This window comes from Harpia harpyja, chromosome 11, assembly GCF_026419915.1.
Source record: "Harpia harpyja isolate bHarHar1 chromosome 11, bHarHar1 primary haplotype, whole genome shotgun sequence".
NCBI lineage: Eukaryota > Metazoa > Chordata > Aves > Accipitriformes > Accipitridae > Harpia > Harpia harpyja.
The window spans coordinates 7,040,882-7,061,809 of NC_068950.1; the positions used below are offsets into that span (position 1 = coordinate 7,040,882).

The 20,928-nt window shown below is 50.0% G+C and overlaps 1 protein-coding gene across 2 annotated transcripts in view; it reads right to left on the reverse strand.

Moving 5' to 3' along the window:
• Nucleotides 1–17,225: 17,225 nt before the first annotated feature.
• Nucleotides 17,226–20,928, reverse strand: part of TEDC1 (tubulin epsilon and delta complex 1) — a 76,803-nt gene continuing 73,100 nt past the window's right edge. For both annotated transcript variants that reach the window (XM_052802037.1, XM_052802036.1), the window contains one exon: nucleotides 17,226–18,472. In XM_052802037.1, coding sequence (XP_052657997.1) covers nucleotides 18,113–18,472 — 360 coding nt within the window. In that variant the 3' untranslated portion in view covers nucleotides 17,226–18,112. The remainder of the gene's footprint in view (nucleotides 18,473–20,928) is intronic.

Sequence of the window (20,928 nt, forward strand, 5' to 3'; positions counted from 1 at the left end):
CTGTCAGCTGGCCAAGAAGCAAGAGGTTGCACCTCTGGCTGGGCTTTGCCTTTGCACCTCCTTACTGCTATGGAAATGCTGGCACCGCAGAGTTAGCTGCCGGGTAAAGTTCAGCAAGGAAATCATTTCTGCAGGAAGTTTAATTGCAGCCATTAAGCCTCTAATCTAACCATGGTTTGGATCTCTAAATGGCGATGTTGTCCCTGAAATACAGGCATACATCCACATACCTGCTCACTGCTTGTTTAGCATTGTGTTTATGGCTACTTTTAGTGAACCAGAAGAAGGTAGTTACACACTTGTTTGGCCATAAAATTAATTTTTAAAAAATAAATAACACCTCCCCCCCTGCCAAAAGCAAACCTATACATCCTTGAAAAATACCCCCCCCAGCTCGCAGTTCCACCGACCATGAGAGCCGTTTGTGGCTGGCTGCCTCTGCCTGGTTTTCTGCTGTCAAGGCAACATCGCCCGAGCCCACACGGGACATGGGGGACCCCCCACCCCACCGGCTCCCCCCTCCCCCCGCTGCTGCAGCCGAGTCCTGGCCCAGCCCAGGGCCGGAGCCACACTGCAAGGTGTACAGGGATGCGCAGGTGAGAGGGAAAAGCCCGTCGGTGTATGGTGCTCTGCTCTCTCTAAGAAGCAGCGCAGACCAGCCTAGCCTGCCCGAACTGCACCCCTTCTTGTGCTTGTGACAGTGACTTCACCTACTTGTCCCATCACGCTGTGTGCGGTCCCTCCAACACGCTCACCGCAGTTACCAGTCCTAAAGCTGGGGATGAACACATGCTCTAGACCTTAATAGTAACGGGATGCATTGCATGGTGATAAAAAAGGAGGACCAGTGTGGCTCAACTGGTGGGGCTGCAGAAGAAGATGATGGTGACCAGCATGGGCTCATTCACCAATGGAGGCTGCTGGTATGACTGCACTACAAGTCAGTCCCTTCCTCTGGCTCCTTGTGGTCTTCATCAGGAAGGAAAAGCCCAGGAGATCCCAGCAGAGCCCTCTGGAGCTGTGTGACAGGCATGAAGCCTCCCCACGGGGATGGACGGCTGCCAGAGACCCACCAGCTTCCCAGCCTACCTTACAACCAGGGTTCAGGACTCAGCTGTAAAGCAGAAAGAGCTTTTATTTTTGTCCAGAAAAGAGATGCTTAAAAGTTATAGCCAAACACACACAGACAAAGTGGGATACCCCCCCCAAAAAGCAGCTTTAAATAGAGACTTCATTTCATCTGGATGTCTCATTCCAGTAAAATCTTATCTGCAAGTTTCAGGACTGCCTGGGAAATCTTGCTGCCTCACCAGGGAAAAGGATATTTAAAAAGGATTAAATCTGACAGTCTTATACCAAAAGTGGATTTTTAAGACATAAGCAAAGATTCAAGAGGAAAAGGTTAGTGGGCTGTTGAAAACACAACTGCATTTAGGCTAATAAAGCTTAATTTCTAGTTAGATATTAACAGACTGAACGTGATGAGCCATGCTGACGGCTGGGCTCAGGTACTAATGAAGGCAGGAAGATGCTGCGGCGGTGATGGGAAGGGAGGGGGAGCCAGAGCCCCCCCCTTTCAGCACAGACTCCCACCAGGCCACTCACCCACCCACCACCCCCCCAAAGGCTGCTGAGGTCCTGGGTGAGCAGCAAGCACATTACGGGGCAAACAACAGCAGGGTCATGAAAGCAAGCGTTAAGGAAGGGTTGGTTGGTGTCATGACCCAGACTGGACAGACCAGGGAGTCGTGTTTAATTCGAAATTCCCTCGGGCTAAATTAAGGTGAAACGACACCAAACGATCAGTTAAAGATTTTATTCATGACAGAAGCAAACTGAACTGGGGAGCCGTGGTAGTAGGTAGCAGGGTTTCTCACAACAGGAATTGGGATAAGACTACTTCTGTAAACTGTGTAACCATATACATCAATTCAGGGAATAAGGAGATCCCTCCCGTTGAGTCACGAGGTTCAGAGCAGACCCCCTTGCTTTCCAGACTCCTCCTCAGAGAAGAGCCCAGGGGCGGATGGATCCACTCTTAGTCTCAGACTTGGTCAACAGTTTATATCTTGAAACGGATGAAGTGTAGGGATTGTGGAAAAGGAAAGAGAGAAGAAGACAGAGAGAGAAAAGGGAAGAGAGAAAGATTTCACCGGTCCTGGGTCCAGCGTTGGTTCAGTCAGCCCAGGGGTCCAGTCCCAGTGGTCTCACGCACCCAGGGCTTCAGTTTGTGTCCTTTTATCATCCTTGCCCCTCCTTCGGGCGGGCACCCAAACTCGTCAGGTTAATGAGCAGCTTGTGAGCCTTTGGACTTGGGGGTTATTTGGGGAGTAACTTCTTCCCTGCAGACGTGGCCTTTGCTTGATCTTTGTATCAGAACAGCTTATCAGAACAGGGAGCTGCTCACCCTCCAGCACGCCCTCCCCCTCCTGTTGCTGATGTCTGAGCTGATGGGCTTTTCCCCTTGGTTCCTTGCTGTGCAGGGTTTGTCTTTAAGCAGAACTTGCCCCACCACAATGTTTGAGACAGTAACTCTTTCAGTCTCCCACAGTTGGTATATTTAGACCCCCAGAGGCAAGAGAAGATTTGACCTGAATTTAAAGTATATTAGACATCAAAGAGCCCCCTTCTCCTTCTAGGTGGGAGGTCTCGCTTTTTGCCCCATCCCACGGGAAAACTCGTGCATCAGTTAGGGTTCAGCTCACCCTACAGCTATGGAGTAATTCAAATCAATCAAACACATCGGCTCCTTAGCCATTGAGGCTTGCTCCAATTAGTTTCAGCTTTAAAACAGAGCAAGTAAGATATAAATTCTGTTTCACAAAGCTCCCATCCATATTTCTCCCCAAATATTGAAATGACATTTCTGCCTACCGCAAATAGGACCTTGGAAAAGACTCTCTGGATAGTTCATTTGCAGGAAAAAGAATTGACAGCCCAATTAATCTCGCAGCCTGCAACTTTTAAACCAGGGCTGTCAGTGTAGGCGCTCTGGGATGAGAGCAAGAGAGGCTGGATAAATATCACAAGATGCTGCTGTCCCAGAGACATTAAGCCTCTCCCCGGTGCCTTGCACCATGCCCCGGTCTGCCCACCAGACAGGCATACTGGTATATACCAGATGGCATAACTGCCCGGGCATCTGTGGGCTGCCCCGAGCACAGATCCAGATTCGTGTCCCTTTGTGCACAGCTGGCATGGACATGGCTGATGGGACGGGGACCAGTGTCCCCGACCCAAACCTGCTCCTAGTTCACCCAGCACAGTGCAGCCACCAAGCTGGGGGAAACACTGGCAGCGAGCCGAGCCGAGCTGTGCCATACCATGCTGCAGAGGCACCAGTGCTGTTGGTCAAAGCTGCTGTCCCACACAGGGCACCCACAGCCAGCACAGAAAAGGCCCCCAAAAAGGAAACGCTTTGCTTCCCATTTTCCTTTCCAGCTAACGATCTCCCTATGCGATCGCTCCTCCCCTTCGCAGCTGATGCTCTCCAGATGTTCACCTCTTGTTTCCACTGTGGAGAAGCCCGTGGCTGGGCAATTTGTGCATGGTGAACTCCTTACCCCAGCCCTCCGTTGGCTGCAAACACAGACGTCCCTTGCAAAATAACTCTACATGTGCTTGTGAAAGGGCAGCTGCCGCTGCGCAGCTCAGCCCCACCGAACAAGTCCACCAAACCGCTGGCCACGGCAGCTGCAGCTCTCCAAGGCCGGGTCTCCATCACATGTCTGCCCCCTCAAGCCTGGATTTAGGGGCGCAGGTCACACCGCCGCGCCTGGCACCGTGTCAGCCGTGCTTTAGGGAGGTGTGGGCAGAGGGAGACGGTGATGGCTTTGCAGGCAGCTGGACGTGTCTGCGACCTTACTGGGTACAAACCATCCCTGCACTTCCCACACAAATGATAGAATCAGCCTTTCAGTCCTTTTTAGAGCGTTAATTACCTTAAATGTTCCTCATTTTTATTATTATTATTATTCTCTTCTCTACAGGTATAGAAACACCTCGGGCTATCAGGTACTGTTGTAGCAACAGCTTAAAGCCTCTCAGACTCCTGCACGTGATCTTTGCCATGCAAAAGGCCTCAGCTGGGTATCAGTTTCCTTGGCCCCATCTCTAAGCGCCAGAAGAAACAGCAGCACTTTCATGCTGTTTTGTTCTTGCTGCTATCTCCTGATCCGCAGATTGAACACATCATCCTGTCTTCTCCTAGCCTTGATCCCGAGGCTGGATTAATGGGATTAACTTCCAGTTTTCCTTAAAACCTTTCTTCCAAGAGCTGACTTAAATAACATGCAGGGATGTCCCTCAGCATCCTGCGCTGCACCCCGGCAGGCACCAGCGTCCCCTTGCATCCTTCCCCGGCAGTAGTTTCTGGGCCAGAAGATGCCCAAGAAGACAGGATGGTCCAAAATCCAATGGCATAAATGCTGCTGAGGCAGGATTGCTGTGACCTGAGCCATGCCAAGTGCCATCGAGAGCCTGGCGGCAATTCCTGGGAGCTGCCTCCTGCCCCCCCTCCCTGCTCTCAGCCTGTTTCTAAATTCACCGGGAAACGGAGCAGCTCATTCCAATGCAGACCAAAAATTCCCACCGCGGCCCACACCGCAAACGAGTTAGACCTCTGCACTGCCCCTAACGCACAGGAAAATTGCTTTTCGACTCTGCGCTAACAAAAAGCAGCCGTGCATCACTTACTTACCAATATTGAGTCCGTTTATAAAAACATGTTTTTGCTCCGCTCTAATTGCTTCAAATGAAGCAATTGCATTATGCTCCCTCCCTTCATTGTACCTCGCTGACAGATGCTCTCCACCAGCTCGCTAAGTTTGCCCTCAACATGAATTAGATCTCAATGCTCAGGCAGTGGAAAAGTGGCCGCCCTGCCCGTCATACCTTGCTGGGATGCAAACAGGCTCTCACAGGTTTCCCAAACTCCTAATGCAGGCTGGCAGCAGGGAATCAGGAACCGAGCTGGCTGGGCAGAGCTCCTCTTCCAGCTTCACCAAGGGGGTTAATTCAGGCAAGAGATAGACCGGGCAGACCTTCTCTGTGAAGCAGGGATGCAGCCACGCTCCTTTGCTCACTCTCCGCTCCTAACTGGGGCTTTTGGTGCTGTTTCTGCATCCTGAGGCTCAGCCTGGCTCTGCTCCCCTCCCGGCAGGTTTCCAGGTACCCGCGGGATACCTGGAGTCTTGCAAACTCCGGACAGAAGGTGTCACTTCAGTGCTAACCTAGCACGTAGGGTGAAAAGCAGAATAAATAGCCTTATTGAGCTGGCACACTTAAATATGATACAAGTTAGGCCATAACTCACCTGACCTTGTACTTCACAACATTTCTAATGACATTTGTCATTAATAAGCAGCTTGTCACTTCCCCCTGCTCTCCGGCTGGCGCTGCAGAGCATAGGGCGTCCCTCCTGCAGGCATTTACACCTGGGAGACGCTCCCCTTCCGTGGGCAACGGCACTGCTCTGGGTTTATTCCCTCTCCTGCCATAATTTTCCCCGTGCAACATTTAGCAGCTAGCAAAGGACACAGGACCGAAGGGACTGGGACCCTTCTGCTTTGGGATGGCCCTGTGCCACCAAGTCCGGGCCAACAAGCAGAGGGATTCATAGCTTCTCCAGGGACAGCACCACCAGGGATGGAGCGGGAATGTCGGCTCCTCACCGCCCGGAGCTGAGCCGCCCTGGGCTTTGCTGCAGAAGAGCCGTGCGAAGGGGCACAAGGGCTGCAGCACTGGCAGGGTCGGCACTGCTGGTGCGATGGTTCGGAAACCTCCGGGCTCTGGCTTGGGACTGGTAGCTCTCCCGCTTTCCCCATGCCACAGCTCCTGGGCACACGCACAATCCTCCTGCCTGCCTCGGGAATCTGGCCATTGCCATGGAAACGGCGGTGACATCAGGCACTGCTAACGTTATTCCAATGACTAATTGCATTACAAACGGCAAGCCAAATTCCTGAAACAATTCTCAGGCCCCAGAGATCTGTACCTAACATCCCAGGCAGCTGCCAAAATGTATCCTTCACCTGCAGGGATGCCAGGCAGGGCTGGAGGAGGACAGCTGGGGACCCTCGCCCGGGCTTGGATGAGGGGCTCTTTGGGCTCCAGCCCACCCTTACTTTGAATCCTAATTTTCGGAGGCTCCTCAAGAGCTGTTTTGTACCTGTTTAGGCTGCCCAGGTAGTGCCTCGAGGGCTGCTCTCGCTGGCACCTTGCTGCAGCGGGGCTGGTGCCACCATCGCTGCCCGGTGTGCAGGAGGAGATGCTGCACAGCCAGGACGGGAGCCCAGACATGGTGACCATGGACTGGCAGCACCTGCCTCTGCACAAACAGAGCCAGGCTTCTTTATTTCCCCCCAGCTTTGTTAAATTTAGCAATTTCCCCAATATTTTTAAGGGCAGCCTGGCCACCTTCCACCCTGTTGCTGCGGCAGGGAGGAGCATCATACCCGGAGCCATCCTACAGCACAGTGAGTGTCTGGGCTGGGGCTTGCTGGTAATCCCCTCAGTACATAATTTCAGAGATTTCATCAGACTTCAGAAAAAGGAAAAACTCTGGGGAGAAGGCACTTTGCCACAACAGCTGATGTGAAAAGCAGTCATGGGGTTAGCTATTCAACTATTTTGCTTTTAATTGACAAATACTATAAAAAAGGCCCCAGTCAGAGGCAACTCATGGGATGGGACGATGAAACTCTTGCTCACAGCAGACAGCAGCCATGTGCAGGGCTGACTGCTTGTGGACTCCTTTTCTCAGTAATCTGCTGGATCCTGGAGCCATCTGAAAAAAACCAGCCCTGCTTGTTTATTCATTTATATATTTTAAATCCCTTCTTTAAGATAACATGATAGCTTATTGCATCAGCAATTTATAACTCCTGGCTCCCTACAGCATCCTAGCTGTTTATGGCTCTGTATTATTTACTGCCTGACACTGAAATAAGAAACATTATGAAAATAGGTTAAGGAATTATTCACCCGCTCCAGATGCAGCCTGAAATGCACCGGTGTTCACATCCCTCTAATGTATTTAACCCTCCATTGCCCAACCTGCAGGCAGGGCAGTAGCGGTTCCTTTCTCCCCCCAGCCCCCACGCTCCCGTCACATCCTCCTCCAGGGCCTCAAGGACAGCAGGAGCAGGCGCTGTGCGTAATCATGTTAGTTAGCGGAAGACACTGATTTCACCCTTGCGCCACTCTAGGAAGCATTAATTACAGCAGAAGGCACCGCTAACGCAGAGGCATTTCTCCCTGTGCCTGAGACCTTGGTGATGTCCAGCCACTGGGGAGGACGGGTGGTACGCCAGTATTTAGGAATTATGGCGGTACGTTCTTAAAGGGCTCCACGAATACATTTAGCACAGCAGCTCTACTCATAAATCCCCACCCATCACAAAATGTTAGTCCCTCCTAGAGTGGTGTCCTTTAAGTTAAGGCCAGACCGGTCATTTTTTTCACCAACAAATAAAAAATTTATTATTTTACTTTTTTGTTGGTGGTGGTTTTTTTCCTACACAAAAGTGCACTTTCCCACGCTGGACAGAAACACGGGTTTCCCCGCGGGCTGCCGGGGGCTCAGGCTGCAGCCCAGGCGAACCAAACTGGCTGCGGCCAACGGTGGCAGGGGGCCTGCATCAGCTCTTCCCCATTAATAGGCTCATTTAGGCAGCCGTCCCCCGCAGCGCCCATTAACACACATGAGAGAGTGCCTGGAGGTGAGAGCTTCACTAATCAAATGTTCTGTTAAGATCCTAATCCATTTCATTAGCCCATTTCATTTGACACTTAGTGAGGCTCTGAGATGCTCTGTGTAACGGGGACCAAGGCACACGGCCTGTCCTGGGGAAAAATAATCCTTTTCATTAGACCCGTAATTCCCTTTTATCCTTTATTAGTTTATTTCTAAAGCCAAAGGGCACTGGGGATGTGCAGGTCTGGCAGAGATGCCGTGGATTTTCCCTTCGTGTGTGTGTGTCACCAAGCGGAGTGTAAGACCGTGAGGGATGCGCAGACAGCAGCAATACCTGTGTGTTGTTCGTCCCCGCCACCCCCCCCCCCCAAAAAAAGCCATAGGCCACCTGATTATTTGATTACATATTACATATTAGTGGACCATATTTTGAGGATGTTACCTAGAAGACCCTCCACTGAATATTTTGCAGACTGAAATGATTTAAATACTTCAGCCCCATCTGAAATAATTTCTGATTTCTTTCTTCCTTTGATTGGTAGCCACGTGAGATGGTCTCAAAGGTCAGCAGAGAGGTGGGATGCAGAATTAAATACAGATTGTTCAGGAGGCTGATAAACCAGGGAGCTAAACTTGCACCAATGTGTTAGGCAGATCAGCTGTCACCACTTAATTTTCAGTACACATTCTGTATCACCTCTTCAAAACAAATGAACATGACGATGCGTGACTCCGCCTGGGAACCGTACATGACCATGGGGATTTTGTGCGTGGGGAAAGGTCTTAAGTTATCAGATAAACAGGTCTTAAGTTATCAAATAAGCATTCCTAAATATGTGGACTTCCCACACAGAAACACACTTGAAACTGCATTAAACCTTCATACTAGTAAAGAAATAATTTATGAAATAATAATTTTGTGAATATAATATTCACCTCAAGGACTAGCTTGTGGCAGTTCTTCAATAACAGCTGGGGAAAAGACCTACATCTCACTGAAATGCTCCCACTGAGCAAAGCTGTAATGTTTCAACCACAGGTTTAGCAAGCTCCTACCTGAAAGTAACCTTCTCCCTGGGTGCCTGAGGGTTATTTGGGAGCAGCCCCATGTGCCAGCAAGCCTTCCAGGCCACCGAGCTCACCCCGGAGGGTCGCTGCCAGCTGCTGCCTGGCAGGAGAGGGGACGAGCTGGCCACAGCCGGGCTGGGCAGCAGCTCGGTCCTCACTGGGTCAGGCTGGTAGAGCATGAAGCAGGTGAGTGCAGCCCAGGAGCACCCTGTACCATTCTCCCCCGGCCACATAGCCCCACTAGCAGAGCCCCCAGGTCCATCCGGCTTCACCTTGCTCAAGAACATATCATTGCCCTCGGTCCAGGACAGCAGCACGCACCTCGGTTTCTGTTCCCCAAGCAACGTGCGAAAGGAGAGGAGGTGCAGCCTGGTGATGTCCTCCTGGCTTTTTCTCGCTGGGGTTGCTACTTGAGATGGGGAAAGGGGGAGAGGCCCTGTCCTCACAGCCAGAGGTGGCAATGGAGGGGATGAGTGGCAGACGGAGCATCTCTTACAGTGGGAGTCTTAGAGGGACTTGGGTCCTTTTGATAATTTGTTAGCATACAGAGTCCCTGCAGCCAAAACAGCAAAATCCCTGTTTCGTCCTCTGTTCTAACCCATTTCTTTTGAGACAAACAATTTCTGAGCAATTGATGCAAAAAAAATATTTTAAAAAGCATCTTTGCCCTTAGAAATTCAATCCCATCTGCTCCCTCAGCATTGCCTGGGGCATTTGCCTCCCCCTGAGCAGCCAGCGGAGGAAAGGCAGCTCCCACCCGCGCTCGCCGGGACCCCCGGGCTGCCGCTTCAAAGCGCTCCGGGGGTGGGGGGGGTCCTGGGAAGGCGGCTCCACCATGGGCACCGTGGTGCTCCATAGGGTGCCCGCCAGAAAAAAACGAAGCTCAAAGCTGTGTGCCACATTGCTGTGCCTGGAAAAATGGTGCTGAGAGAGGGGAGCGATGTGCAGCGCTGCGGGTGGGGAGGGCAGCTGGCTGGCAGGGAGCTGCCGGGGGGGGCTCCAGACCCACCAGTGCTGCCCTTGGCGATACAGCCCAGGGCATGGCTAGCTGGGGCTCGTGTTCAAGAGCAGCAGCAACGTAGGCGGTAACGCTGAGCTGTAGCTGAAACTGGAGGGAATATCCCCACCGGCTCCCTCAGCGCAGGCTCGGAGCACCCCACATCAGCTACTCACGGCACGACTGTGTTAAGCACCGCCATGGCAGCACCAGGAACCTTCAGCCCCAGGTTTTCTCTTCGAGTGTAGAAGAGACACATCTTTTTTTTTTAAAACGCACCATCATCTCCAAACAAAACTAAAAACAGGCAAGCAAAAAAATCCCTGCTCAGCAGTGAGACTATAAATCACTCCCTTTCCTATCCCTGCTGGCCACAGAGGCTGGAACATGGCCGTGGCTGGTGGGCAGAGGCACACCCTTGCAGAAAGCATGCTCTCCAGCCCCCTGGGCTCTGCAATTTTCTCCCTGGGAAGTTTCACAGCCCTGTGAGCCCATCCCCGTCCCCACTGCAGCTCCCAGGGGAGCAGCAGAGCTGTGCACCCCCACAGCAGGACTGGCCGCAGCGGCACGTCCCCGCAGCACCCTCGCGGCGATGGCAGCTCGGGGCGATGCCGTCCCTCCCCGCTGCAGTCCTGCCCTTCCCATCCTACAGCCCCCTCTCCCCACAGCACTTACGGCCCAAATCACGGCCATCTGGTTTTCCGCGGGAACGCAGGTTTGTGCCCTTCCCGTGCCGTGAGTCACTCTCCCCCTGCCCGGCCACGGCCAGGCAATGGAGGCGCAGACCCTGAGCGCGTCAATGAAAAGCTCTTCTTGACTTAGTGATATGAATTACGGCGTGATATAAACGCCTATTAAAGGCTGCTTTCTAGAACAAATGCTGCCCCCGTGGCTAATCAGCAGAGTATTTCCTTCATTGAGAGACAAAATTAATATCGTTGTTTGGCAGATGCAACGATGCCAAGTAAATAACTTGCAATCGAGCTTTATTGTTATGATGCCTTTTGTTGCTGGTCTTGGCCTCGAGAGGGTGGCAATGAAAAAGGGAGAATACAAATGGAAACCTGTAAGAACCTGAAATAAATGCGTGTCCTGAAACTGCGGGGAGCCAGAGATTAATAGGGGACGTCAATGTGCACGGCGCAGCCTGGCCACGCTGCCCCGTCCCCCGCTGTGGTACCCAGCAGGCAGGGGACGGGCACGCAGCCTTGGCCAGGACGTCTCCCCCAGCCCCGCGGGCTGGACCCTTGGCTGTGGGCTTTACAGTGTATTTTCATTTTTAAAAGAGATTTGTAAAGAGAGAAGACACTATGTCAGCACCATGAAAGCTGGCATTAATCAAGGGTGATAGCGTGGTCTCCTCACGGGTGGTTAGCACTGGAAAATACATATTAGCATTTTTAATATTAATCAGTATAAGCAGGAAAAATCCTTTAAAAAAAGCTAATTGGAAAGCTCATTTACTTAGAGGACCAGAAAGAATTAATATCACGTCTCAGGGCCAGGAAGCATTCACACAGAGTGAACTTCCCCAGGCTTGCAGCTCGTCCGCACCTCACACGTCCAGGCCCTTCCCACACCTGATGCGGGGACCCTCTCCTCCCAGCTCACATCAGGGGCTAATCCTGTTCCAGGAGTCACAAACGTCTCATGCCAAACACGGGATGAACTGCGCTTCAGAGCTTACTGCCAGCCTAAGGCTTCTTCCAGCTCCCTGCTGAGCCCGCGGCAGGAGCAGGCATTTTACAGCATTAACGGTGCAACCTGGAGAAGCCAAGTCATTACAGGGGCCTGATGCTGTCGAGCGATGCGGCTGGGCCAGCCCACGAGGCAGCGATTTCTGTGCTTACGGCAAACGCACTGGCTTTTACCTGCCTTTCCTCCCTCCCTGGCAAGGGATGCAAGGGGGCTGCAGCAGCAGAAGAATAGGGGGCTGGGAGACCCACCAGCTCCCCTGCTATGCTCCATGGCCAACCCGGTTCAACAGGGAGCCTTCACGTAAAAGCATCCCGAGAAAAACTCTGCCTGCCCCCTTTCCATGGCCAGACCCCTCATGCCCTGCACCCTCCTGGGAGCCGGCTGTTAGCACAGCCCAGGCACCCATCAGGGTGCGGCCCAGGGAAACTGCAAATCCCACTTGGAAGACAAGAGGCAGGCATGATTAAGCAAAATCCTTTACTTGACCCCTCAAGTCCGGGAGAATATTTTGCTAGCTGAACAGTCGGAACAACAGCAAATACCAGCTTTTTAGCTCACATTTGTATTTGTAACATAAAGGGCATTTGGTGGTTCCTGCAAGACAAGCCCAAGGGCAGGCACGGTCCTGCCGCATCGGCTCACCCCCCACATCCCGCTCCTCCCCAGAGCTCGGGTCGTGCTCCACTGAGCCATTCAGTCCTTCCAGAGGTTTGGCAGCTCTGCTCCCTCCAGAGCGGCCCTGGGCTGCTGCAAGGCAAAGGAGGCGGCTTGCAAAACCACCGGGCTGCATTAATAAGGTCAGATGGGAGAAGGAGAGCGTTAGTAGGGGCTGAGAGCCTGCTTTGACAGCTACCCTAGCAAATTCCTTGTTTGCTTGTCTTTGAGGCAGTCAGCCACGCTAGAAAGCTAACGCTCAAATATTTCTTAGCTGTACTTAATGCTAAACCAAAGCATGAGCCACCAAGAGAGCAGGGCTCCCTGCCAGCCCGGCTGCCCACCCAGCCCAGGCTGGCTGCTGGGGCCATGCCTCTCCCCTTCCTCCCTGCTGCCCATTTCAGCCCCCCAGAGCCACAGGGGGTTGCTTTCCCCAGCTGCTGGGGGCTGCCCGAGGTACAAACATCTACCCTGGGGTCCTGCAGGACTGAAGAGAGGTCAGCCCTCTGCCTCCCACTTTAAAAGGGTGAAACAAATGAGAGCCAAGGGGCAAGAAAAGGTCAAACTTGGGGTAACTTGCCTTACTTACAGGCTTACAAAGTGCTTGCACTCCCTTTACTCACGTTCAGTGTGTAGACGGACCTGCACAAGGAGTATTTCTTGGTGAGAAAAGGGCTCTCCAGCCCTGCAGAAGAAAGCAAACCAGTAGGACTGGATGCAGACTCTTAAGATTCATGCTGGGAAATAAGGTGGGACAGTTAACAGTGAAGGTACCTGACTGCTACAGCTCCTTGGTTTAGCGGGGCATAGCTGCCTTGTCACTGGGAGATGATGGTGCAAGACTGGCAGAGTCGTTCGTACGCACAAAGTCCATCGGACCCAGAAGCTGGGGCTGGGACAGGCACCCCCAGCCCGGGCCAGGAGCCTGCACTACACGAGACTGGATGCTCACATGGTCCCTGTGGGCTGCACACCTCCATTTTCCTTGTCACCCATTTCAGAGCAGCTGGGGAACAAAACCCCTTAGGGATAGGGATCTGGCCATGGCCTGGCGGCTGGGACACAGGGCAGGTACAGAGGGGCTGGGAGGACGAGAAGCTTCCCTGCCTGGAGCCTACAGGACACCGGCCTCAAGGACTTGGGCTGTCAGTCGAGGAGCAGCAGTTCTGACAGACTGCATCACACAAGCTGTTGGTTCCAGCAGGCAAAGGGTAAGGGTGAAAGACCCGAGGCTCTCACTGCAAGTGGCTGAGAGAGAGTTTGACCCTCAGGCATGTGTTAACACCCGCTGAGTACCACGCTGCCACGCACACATGCTCACACCAACTGCTACCAGCTCATCCTCCTGCGGGAGCTGGTGGAGGAATCCCACAGGGAAACCAAAACACTCTAGGCTGGAAATCACTACTCCCAGCAGCTCTTATTTTTAAACATAGGTTGCAGCCCTTATTTACCAGCAGGCGCAATGTTGTCAGGAGCAGTGACTGCAGATGCCTCGCTTGCCTTTTCCAAAGTAAACCTCCTGTTTTGACTGCAAGCTGATTGATGCTCAGTTATTTGGGGAGGAATATTTCTAGCTACACAGTATGAGCCAGAGTTATCAGGCAATGAAGTATTTATGGCCAATCCCATTTTCCTAGCAAGATGTTTGGAAAGAAGCACCAGTTACATCAGAAAAACGGGTTAAACCGTGCTCTTCTATAAACACCTCCACGCTGGCCTACCAGAAACTACACATACAGAAGTCCTGTAAAAGCTTCTCTTAAGGCTACACTTGGAAGCAATCCATCACCAGAGAGAGTGTGGTTTAAACACAGCAGCAGTAATTCCACCTGTCTTCAGTGAAGCATTACCTGAGCATGAAGCAAAAGGCCATGCGCTCCCAACCCCGCAAAGAGGGTTAGCTGCTACGGGGGCTTCCTGCGGACAGGCTTTGCTGGGAGCTATCACCAGGTGAACATCTGGGACGGCTCTTCACTGCCTGACCCTTGTCAGGTGTACCCCACGACCACGTGCAGCATCTCTGGCGGGTGCTGATTTAACCCTGCTTTCCCGCTTTTCCAGCACGGGCCATCGCCTCTACTACGCTCCTCTCTTCCTGAGATCACTTAGAAACCCTGGATGCAAACCCAAACTAAAGTAACTCCCTTTAAGATGCACCAACAGGGAGAACTTCTGCTGTAGCCTCTTCAAAAAAACAAAACAAAACAAAACAAACCCTGCTGCCTATTCCAGATGTTAGGGCAGCATCACCACCAGCCTTCCCCCACCACTTGAGTTTAGCAACCAGTTGCACACAATGTGCAACTCACTCTCTACCAGCTTCTCCAGCCGATACCCACCCTTCTCTGTTCAACTCCATCAACAATTTTAGGGCAGGTTCCTGCTTTCACAAGGAAATGTACAGCCAGCGTGGTGATATGGCAAAGGATAAACCACTTAACAGCTTGTAGCTTTGCTTGTCAGTCTGTAGTGGGTTGTTTACAACACTCTCCAATTTCTGTGAAGTAATACTTAACATTTACTGAGCAGGCTTGAGCCGATGGATGAAATGTACCGCTTGAGTCATCTTCCGCCTGTCGCAGCATCTGCCAGAGACCAACCAGTCATTTGGTTGCTGGTAGCCACATGTCTCCCAGGGCAGCCATACCCCCTTCTACAGCATCTTTGAGTGCTGACACAGGGCCAAGCCCCAGTGACCGAGAAGGTCATTGCAGCCTTTAAAACCAGTGGGCTGTGATGGTGGGTGAGAGAAGTCAGCCTAAACAAGGGAAGAAAAACACTTCAAATGCCATGGTAATGGTATGAGGTGACAAACATCTATTTGTTCCTAGGTTAGATCCCATTAAGCGTGACTGCAATCACCCAGTTCGCTCTCCTGCCCTCATTGCAGCTGGTGTTAATCCAGGGATAATTTTCTTAGGCTTTTAAGTGGTGTTTATCATACAGCATCTCCCTGCAGTACTGGAGAGACAGCTGATGCCTCGCCAAGCTCACGAGGATTGGAAAGCATCTGTATTTCAGATGCATCGATATGCCTCAAAAGCAGTCAAAAGTTGCAACCAGTCACTGAGGCATGACCACAGCTCAGTCCTTTTGTGTCCAACTCCCACAGAGGTGCTGTGGTTTTTAAAAAGCAGCCTTCACAGGAAAACCACCCTCCAAAATTTGGTGCGTGAGAGTGCCAAGCCCTTAAAGTACCTCCTGCTTTGTGCTCTCCATGCTGGTGCTGAGAATGGGGGCAAAGGAAAGAGGGGGCTGCAGGGATTGGTTTTAAAACCACTGCCAGCTCAAAACACCCTGCTGACCTTCAACGGGGACTGCAGAATATTTGCTCTGGTTTAAACTGCTAATTGGTACCTGAAACAAAAGGCAGTGGGAAACTGGTGCCAGAAAATAAAAACTATACTTGCCTATGCTCTTTGCACAAGGTGTCTGAAGTGCACAATGCCAGTGCAGCAACAAGGGTGGAAAGGCGATCTTCTTTTAAGCTGCTTTCAGCTGTAGCCCCTCTCGATGTACATGCCAGGACAAGCAGCTCCAGCTCCAACCCGTTGGCTCTCCTGACAGCTTCCCATATGGTCACCTCGGTACAGCGATTTGTGTCATGTGGTAAATGCAGCTGTCTGCAATCCACTGTAGGCACTTTCATATATCACACACATATATACAGACATACTAAGCACCATCATTTTTACATTCCAACAGAGAGAAAAATAATTCTTCAGGGTCAAGCAGGGGAAGGGCGCTGCCAGTTGTGGTCTTTGCTGAAACGGGATCCTTGGATGAACACTGAAGCACACTGCACTAAGTACTGTGCGGTGACAAATATTTGATACTAGGAAATAAGTCATCCCGTGAGTGACTACTGTCAGTTTAAGTGGACAGCAGCATAATACATTGTGGCACTCAGCATTAAGCCAACCCCAATAAGCCACAGCAAGGCATGAGCTAGACCTGCACTTGAATCTGAGTGCTCTCGCCGTGCTCAAGACTATTTGCCCACTCTGCTGAAAATCCCAGGAGAACAAAGTAGCTTTTGAGGGCAATGTTTTAAACCTAAATGTGATGCAGTATGAAAATTCCCTTGTACAAAAGCTGAAGGAGTATATAAAATGCTCAGAGAGTGCTAGACTGGTGCTGCCACTCTTGTTAGTTCTAGGATATACTGTTTCTTCCACATTCATGCATAATTTTATCTGAAACCTGTGTCTGAACAAGTCCTCTTGTGCACTGAATTTTAGCAGCCCTGGAGCCAACACCCTCCCAAAGTTGTACCAGCTTGAAACACTTCAGTGCTTGGTACCCTGCACCCACAGAGATGGTTTGAAAAGCAGAACACTGTGGATTGGCTTTTTAAGGATGGGGCTATTCTTCTAAGAGCAGCAGCCTGGGGCCACCTGCCCCAGAATTGGATCTCACTAGCCTGCTGGGGTTTTATACTCCAGGACTATTGTTTGTCACCCTCAGTGCCAGCTGACGGCAGGCCCACTGGTTGTGACTGACAGCCTCGGTCAATGCACACAAACACCCCGCTCCCAGCAGCTGTCCCATCTCTAGTGTTGACTGGAGTTGAGGTCTCTAGCTGAGAATTAAACCTCCCACCAGCCTTGCTCAAGCTTGGTCCTTGGACAAGCCACCAGGTCCACGCAGAGGAAAGGCTGTCTGAAATTTGGCCTGTATTAAACTGAACTTGCATACTCCTGGCCTACCAGCAATGCTGCGTTCAACTGGGTGAAACCAGGGCAAATCAGCCCTCCCCATGTGGCTCTCCACTGACATTTGTATTGCCACTCACTTCTGCAAAAAATACATGAGACCAACACAGGTGGCACAGATGAGCAGGGTCTGGAAGCATCTGAAGTTTACTTGGTGCAGCAGAAACCAGGAGACCTGAGCCTTGTCCACCCACTCCCACCTGCACATGGTCTCCCTGCAGAGCAGCAATCGTACTGATGCCTGGAAAGAGGTCCTTAAAGGTTCCTCACATTTGGCTGCTGAGTGAGCCAAGAGCAGCTGGTAATCAGCGACACCACCGAGCTGGGGTAGACGACAGAAATCCAGACGGAGGAAAGCCCAGCGCTCATAGCAATTCACAAATGAAAAGCAAACTGGTTTTTTAAAATTTATTTATTCCTGAAAGTGTACAACTAGAATATAAAAATACTCCTTGGTGAAAGCAAAACAGAAAAGGGTAGGAAATGAATGCCAAGTGAAAAACATTTGCATGTTCCAGGGGAAGAAACCTCCAGAGACAGAGCTTGGAGACTCCTCAAGCTTGGAAGTTAAGGTCATATTTCTATTTTACAGAAACTTCCTATAACAGATCTGTAAGTCATCTCATTGTGACTCATAACTCGGTAGAATGGGTTTCTAGTTTGTTCTCTTTGAGAACCCAATTACTTCAAGTGCATCACACCAGTAAATGAAATCAGAGTGCTGCTTTATTTATTATTAGGCATTTGTTTTTCCTTATGGTGACTGCATTACAGCTGCCACAAATATGCAAACTAGCTGAATTAAAACAGCACACTTTCTTGAGCATTTCGCATCTCTCTAAGCCTTGGTACTTTGCATGTTCTCCAATACCTGGATTTTTCTAACAAACTCTTCGATTTGCTGGAAAATATTGAATACAATTAGTACTTCAATGCGCAGCCTCAATATATGCTGTGCCTAGCAGCTGAGCACTATAAAAGAGCCCAGTGCTTGGCAGAAGAACTAGAAATCCGAAAGATAAAAGGGAGATTTACGCACACTCCCACCAAGGCCTGCTGCAGAATTTAATTGGCAAGGTTAGCAATAAAGGGGCTGCAGAGAGAAGCAGGAGGTTATGGCCCCAGTGCAAGTCACAAAGCAGTAACAAGTTATGATTCCCAGGCTTAAAAATTAGAAATTACATTTGGTTCCTCACCTCGCACTCCCCCATGCCAAGCTGCACAATGTGTTCTGATCAAGTCAGTCTGTTCCTTTGCTCTTCTCAGTCCAGCTTTATCTCTTCAAGGGGAGATACAAATCACTCCATCCAACCCTTCTGCAATTTCATCCAGCCTCTGCCTGCACTCTTCCTGCAGCTGCTTCAGCTCTCTCTCCAGGCTGGCCTCTCTCATCTGCAGTTCTCTGATCACCTCTGTAGCACTGACAGCTGAAACAGGCTCCTTGGATACAGACCTACCAAAGCCCATTTTGCTGGCTGGATGTTTGCTTCTGAACACCAGTCTGCATGAACCATGCAGTTGGGGTTTTTTTGGAGCACAAAGGTGTGTAAGATTTAGCAGTTTTAGTTCAACACTTTCCTGTATCTTTCTAGCAATGGCAGAGAACCCCTCCTTCTGTAGTTCTTCCTCTCTTGTTCTCACCTGTAGAGGAAAGAAAAAAGGGAGGGGGAAGAGCATGGTAGATTTCTGTGAAAAAATCCTCCTGCCAGGAAACAACACAAAATGTCATGTTTGGATTAGGATGTACCAAAGAGCAGAGAGCCAACTGTGAGTGTAAACCTAAGTGCGTGGCAGTAAAAAGTGAAGCTAACATGTGCTTTCTATCAGGTAGCAGCCCCAGTGACCGAAAAGCTGCCTGTAGTCATTTGTTTGCAGGTTCACAGTCCACCAACCCCTCCACTGATGACTAATACACAAGGGCTCTGCATGCTTCCCTCTTACTGAGGAGTGGGTGGTTTGACTTCGGAGCAAAATGCATGGAGCAAAAAGGGAGACCCAGCAGAGTGACCTTCATCACCGTTGTGCTTTAAGCCACCATGTTGTCGTAACAGATTAATTGCCTCGTGACTAACAGTATTATTTCAGTTTGCAAATGCTTTCTGTACTTGGCAATGCTAAAAAGTAGGGATGACAACTGTAAGCTAGAAATTCCTTAATTCTCAATTCTCATTATGGGGTAACAAATAGGAAAAGGAAAATAATGGAGCAGAGACAAAGAAGTAGAGGCCAAGACCAAAATTAGTACCATGCAGCACACTTTCACTGAAGATAGGCCCAATAAAACAAAGCTTTTCTTGTGACAGAATCACAGAATGGATGATAAAAGCAATTGTATATACTGGGATTTCTCCAAAGCATTTGATTTAATGTTCTCTAACAATTTGATTTGAAGAACTTGCAAGATGATAATTGCCTTGCCAATTTTACTTTACCAGTGGATTAAACATGAATTCAGTGACTCATCTCAAAATGTAGCTGTCAGTGGGGAAACATCCGTAAGAAGAGGTACCCTGCTAAGCCCTTCAGGGAAACAGTTCTTGGTCCAATGGCATCTTCTGTTTCTGCTACAGCAACAAGCTGCCAAATCAGCTCAGCCAAAGAGCAGCAATGTTTCAGAAAAGCGATGTTGCCTCTGCAACCTGCACAAATCCCAGAGCTCTCCTGGAATTTGTGCACAGTTCCGGAGTTCATGCTTCAAAAAAACACAGGGAAACAGAGAGTCGAATTGGAAGGCAGGTCACCCAATGACTTGCAGCCCAGAAAACAAGCCCTATAATATGAAACTTCAAGAGCTTAAACTATTCCATTCATGGAGACAGACATATAATTTGGTTTAGATCCTAAAAGAAAGTGGAAAAGAAAGTGGCGAGAGACCAGACTTTGCTGACAAAGCCATAAGAAGATCAAATGGATGAAAATTTGAGTTAGATATTCAGCTTCAGAATAAGACATTGTTTCCTACTGTAAGAATAATGAACCATGAAATGCTTCATTGCAGCTCCAGGGATGAATCCGTTGGCCAAAGCTCAGCTCAGGTCAAGCTCAGTGCTAATGACACCAGCCTTTCCAGCCTTGAAACTGCTCTGCAACCCCTCCCTTCCCTGGCCATGTGTGAAGCTGAACAACTCCTTGGGGTTTTAAATCTGCAGATAGGCATTAAGATATTGGTATCTCACATATTAGGGCTTTGACAAGTTCCCTGTAAAGTCAGGCGTATTTTGGCATCTCTCTGAGGCACCAGAGATCAGTCAGAGCTCAAAGGAGCACCAGCTGCAAGGACGAGAGTCCTAACGTAGCAAAGTCCCCCTGCCTTTGCCACTGCCAAGCTACAAGCGCTCAGGGTCAAACCAGCTGCCGTATCTGGAGAAAAAAGGATTTTTTCCATAGATCAGTCGGGAGGGTTTCATTACTGAAACAAATTCAGAAGCTTTTGACATAGAGGGGCTCGGATTACATTCTCTCATGGTAAGAAACACTGCACGCACGAGGGCTGCAGTCACAGTTAAACTTCCCCACTGACACCAACTTCACCAGGAATTCACTCACTTATCCCAAGTCTTTCACCAGAGTATCTTCGTGACCTTTGCAGCCAAGTAATTAATCCTCTCCATAGTCTTCTGATGTGTTATTCTCCTCCACCCCCCGCTCAAAAAAGATTAAGAAAATAAATCAAATTAGAAAAGGAGTAAATTTCTCTGAATTTTTCCTACCACGTTAAAGGCTTTATTGATGCAGAACCATCTGTTAAAGGAGACCTCTGTTGATTGAGGCATTTGAATAGAGTTGAAGCCAAGAGAAGTCTATCTTTGCCCTTGTCCAAGAACCAAGGGTCCCTCTTTATCATAATCCCCAAGGAATCCCAGGACATCTCTTGCTGTTGGCTAAAAGAATATCCAAGGTCCAATTCTCTAACACTGCTTTAGAAGAAACAAAGCTGAAAAAATAAATTCAATGCTATCTGGTCTCCCCACTGCCAATGAATAAATGGAAAATGATGTTTGCACAAAGTGGCTTTAACACTGGAATCCAAGATGGGAAAAATTTCCTGTTACTTACAAAGAACAAAATCACTCAGCAAACAGAGCCCACAAAATGTT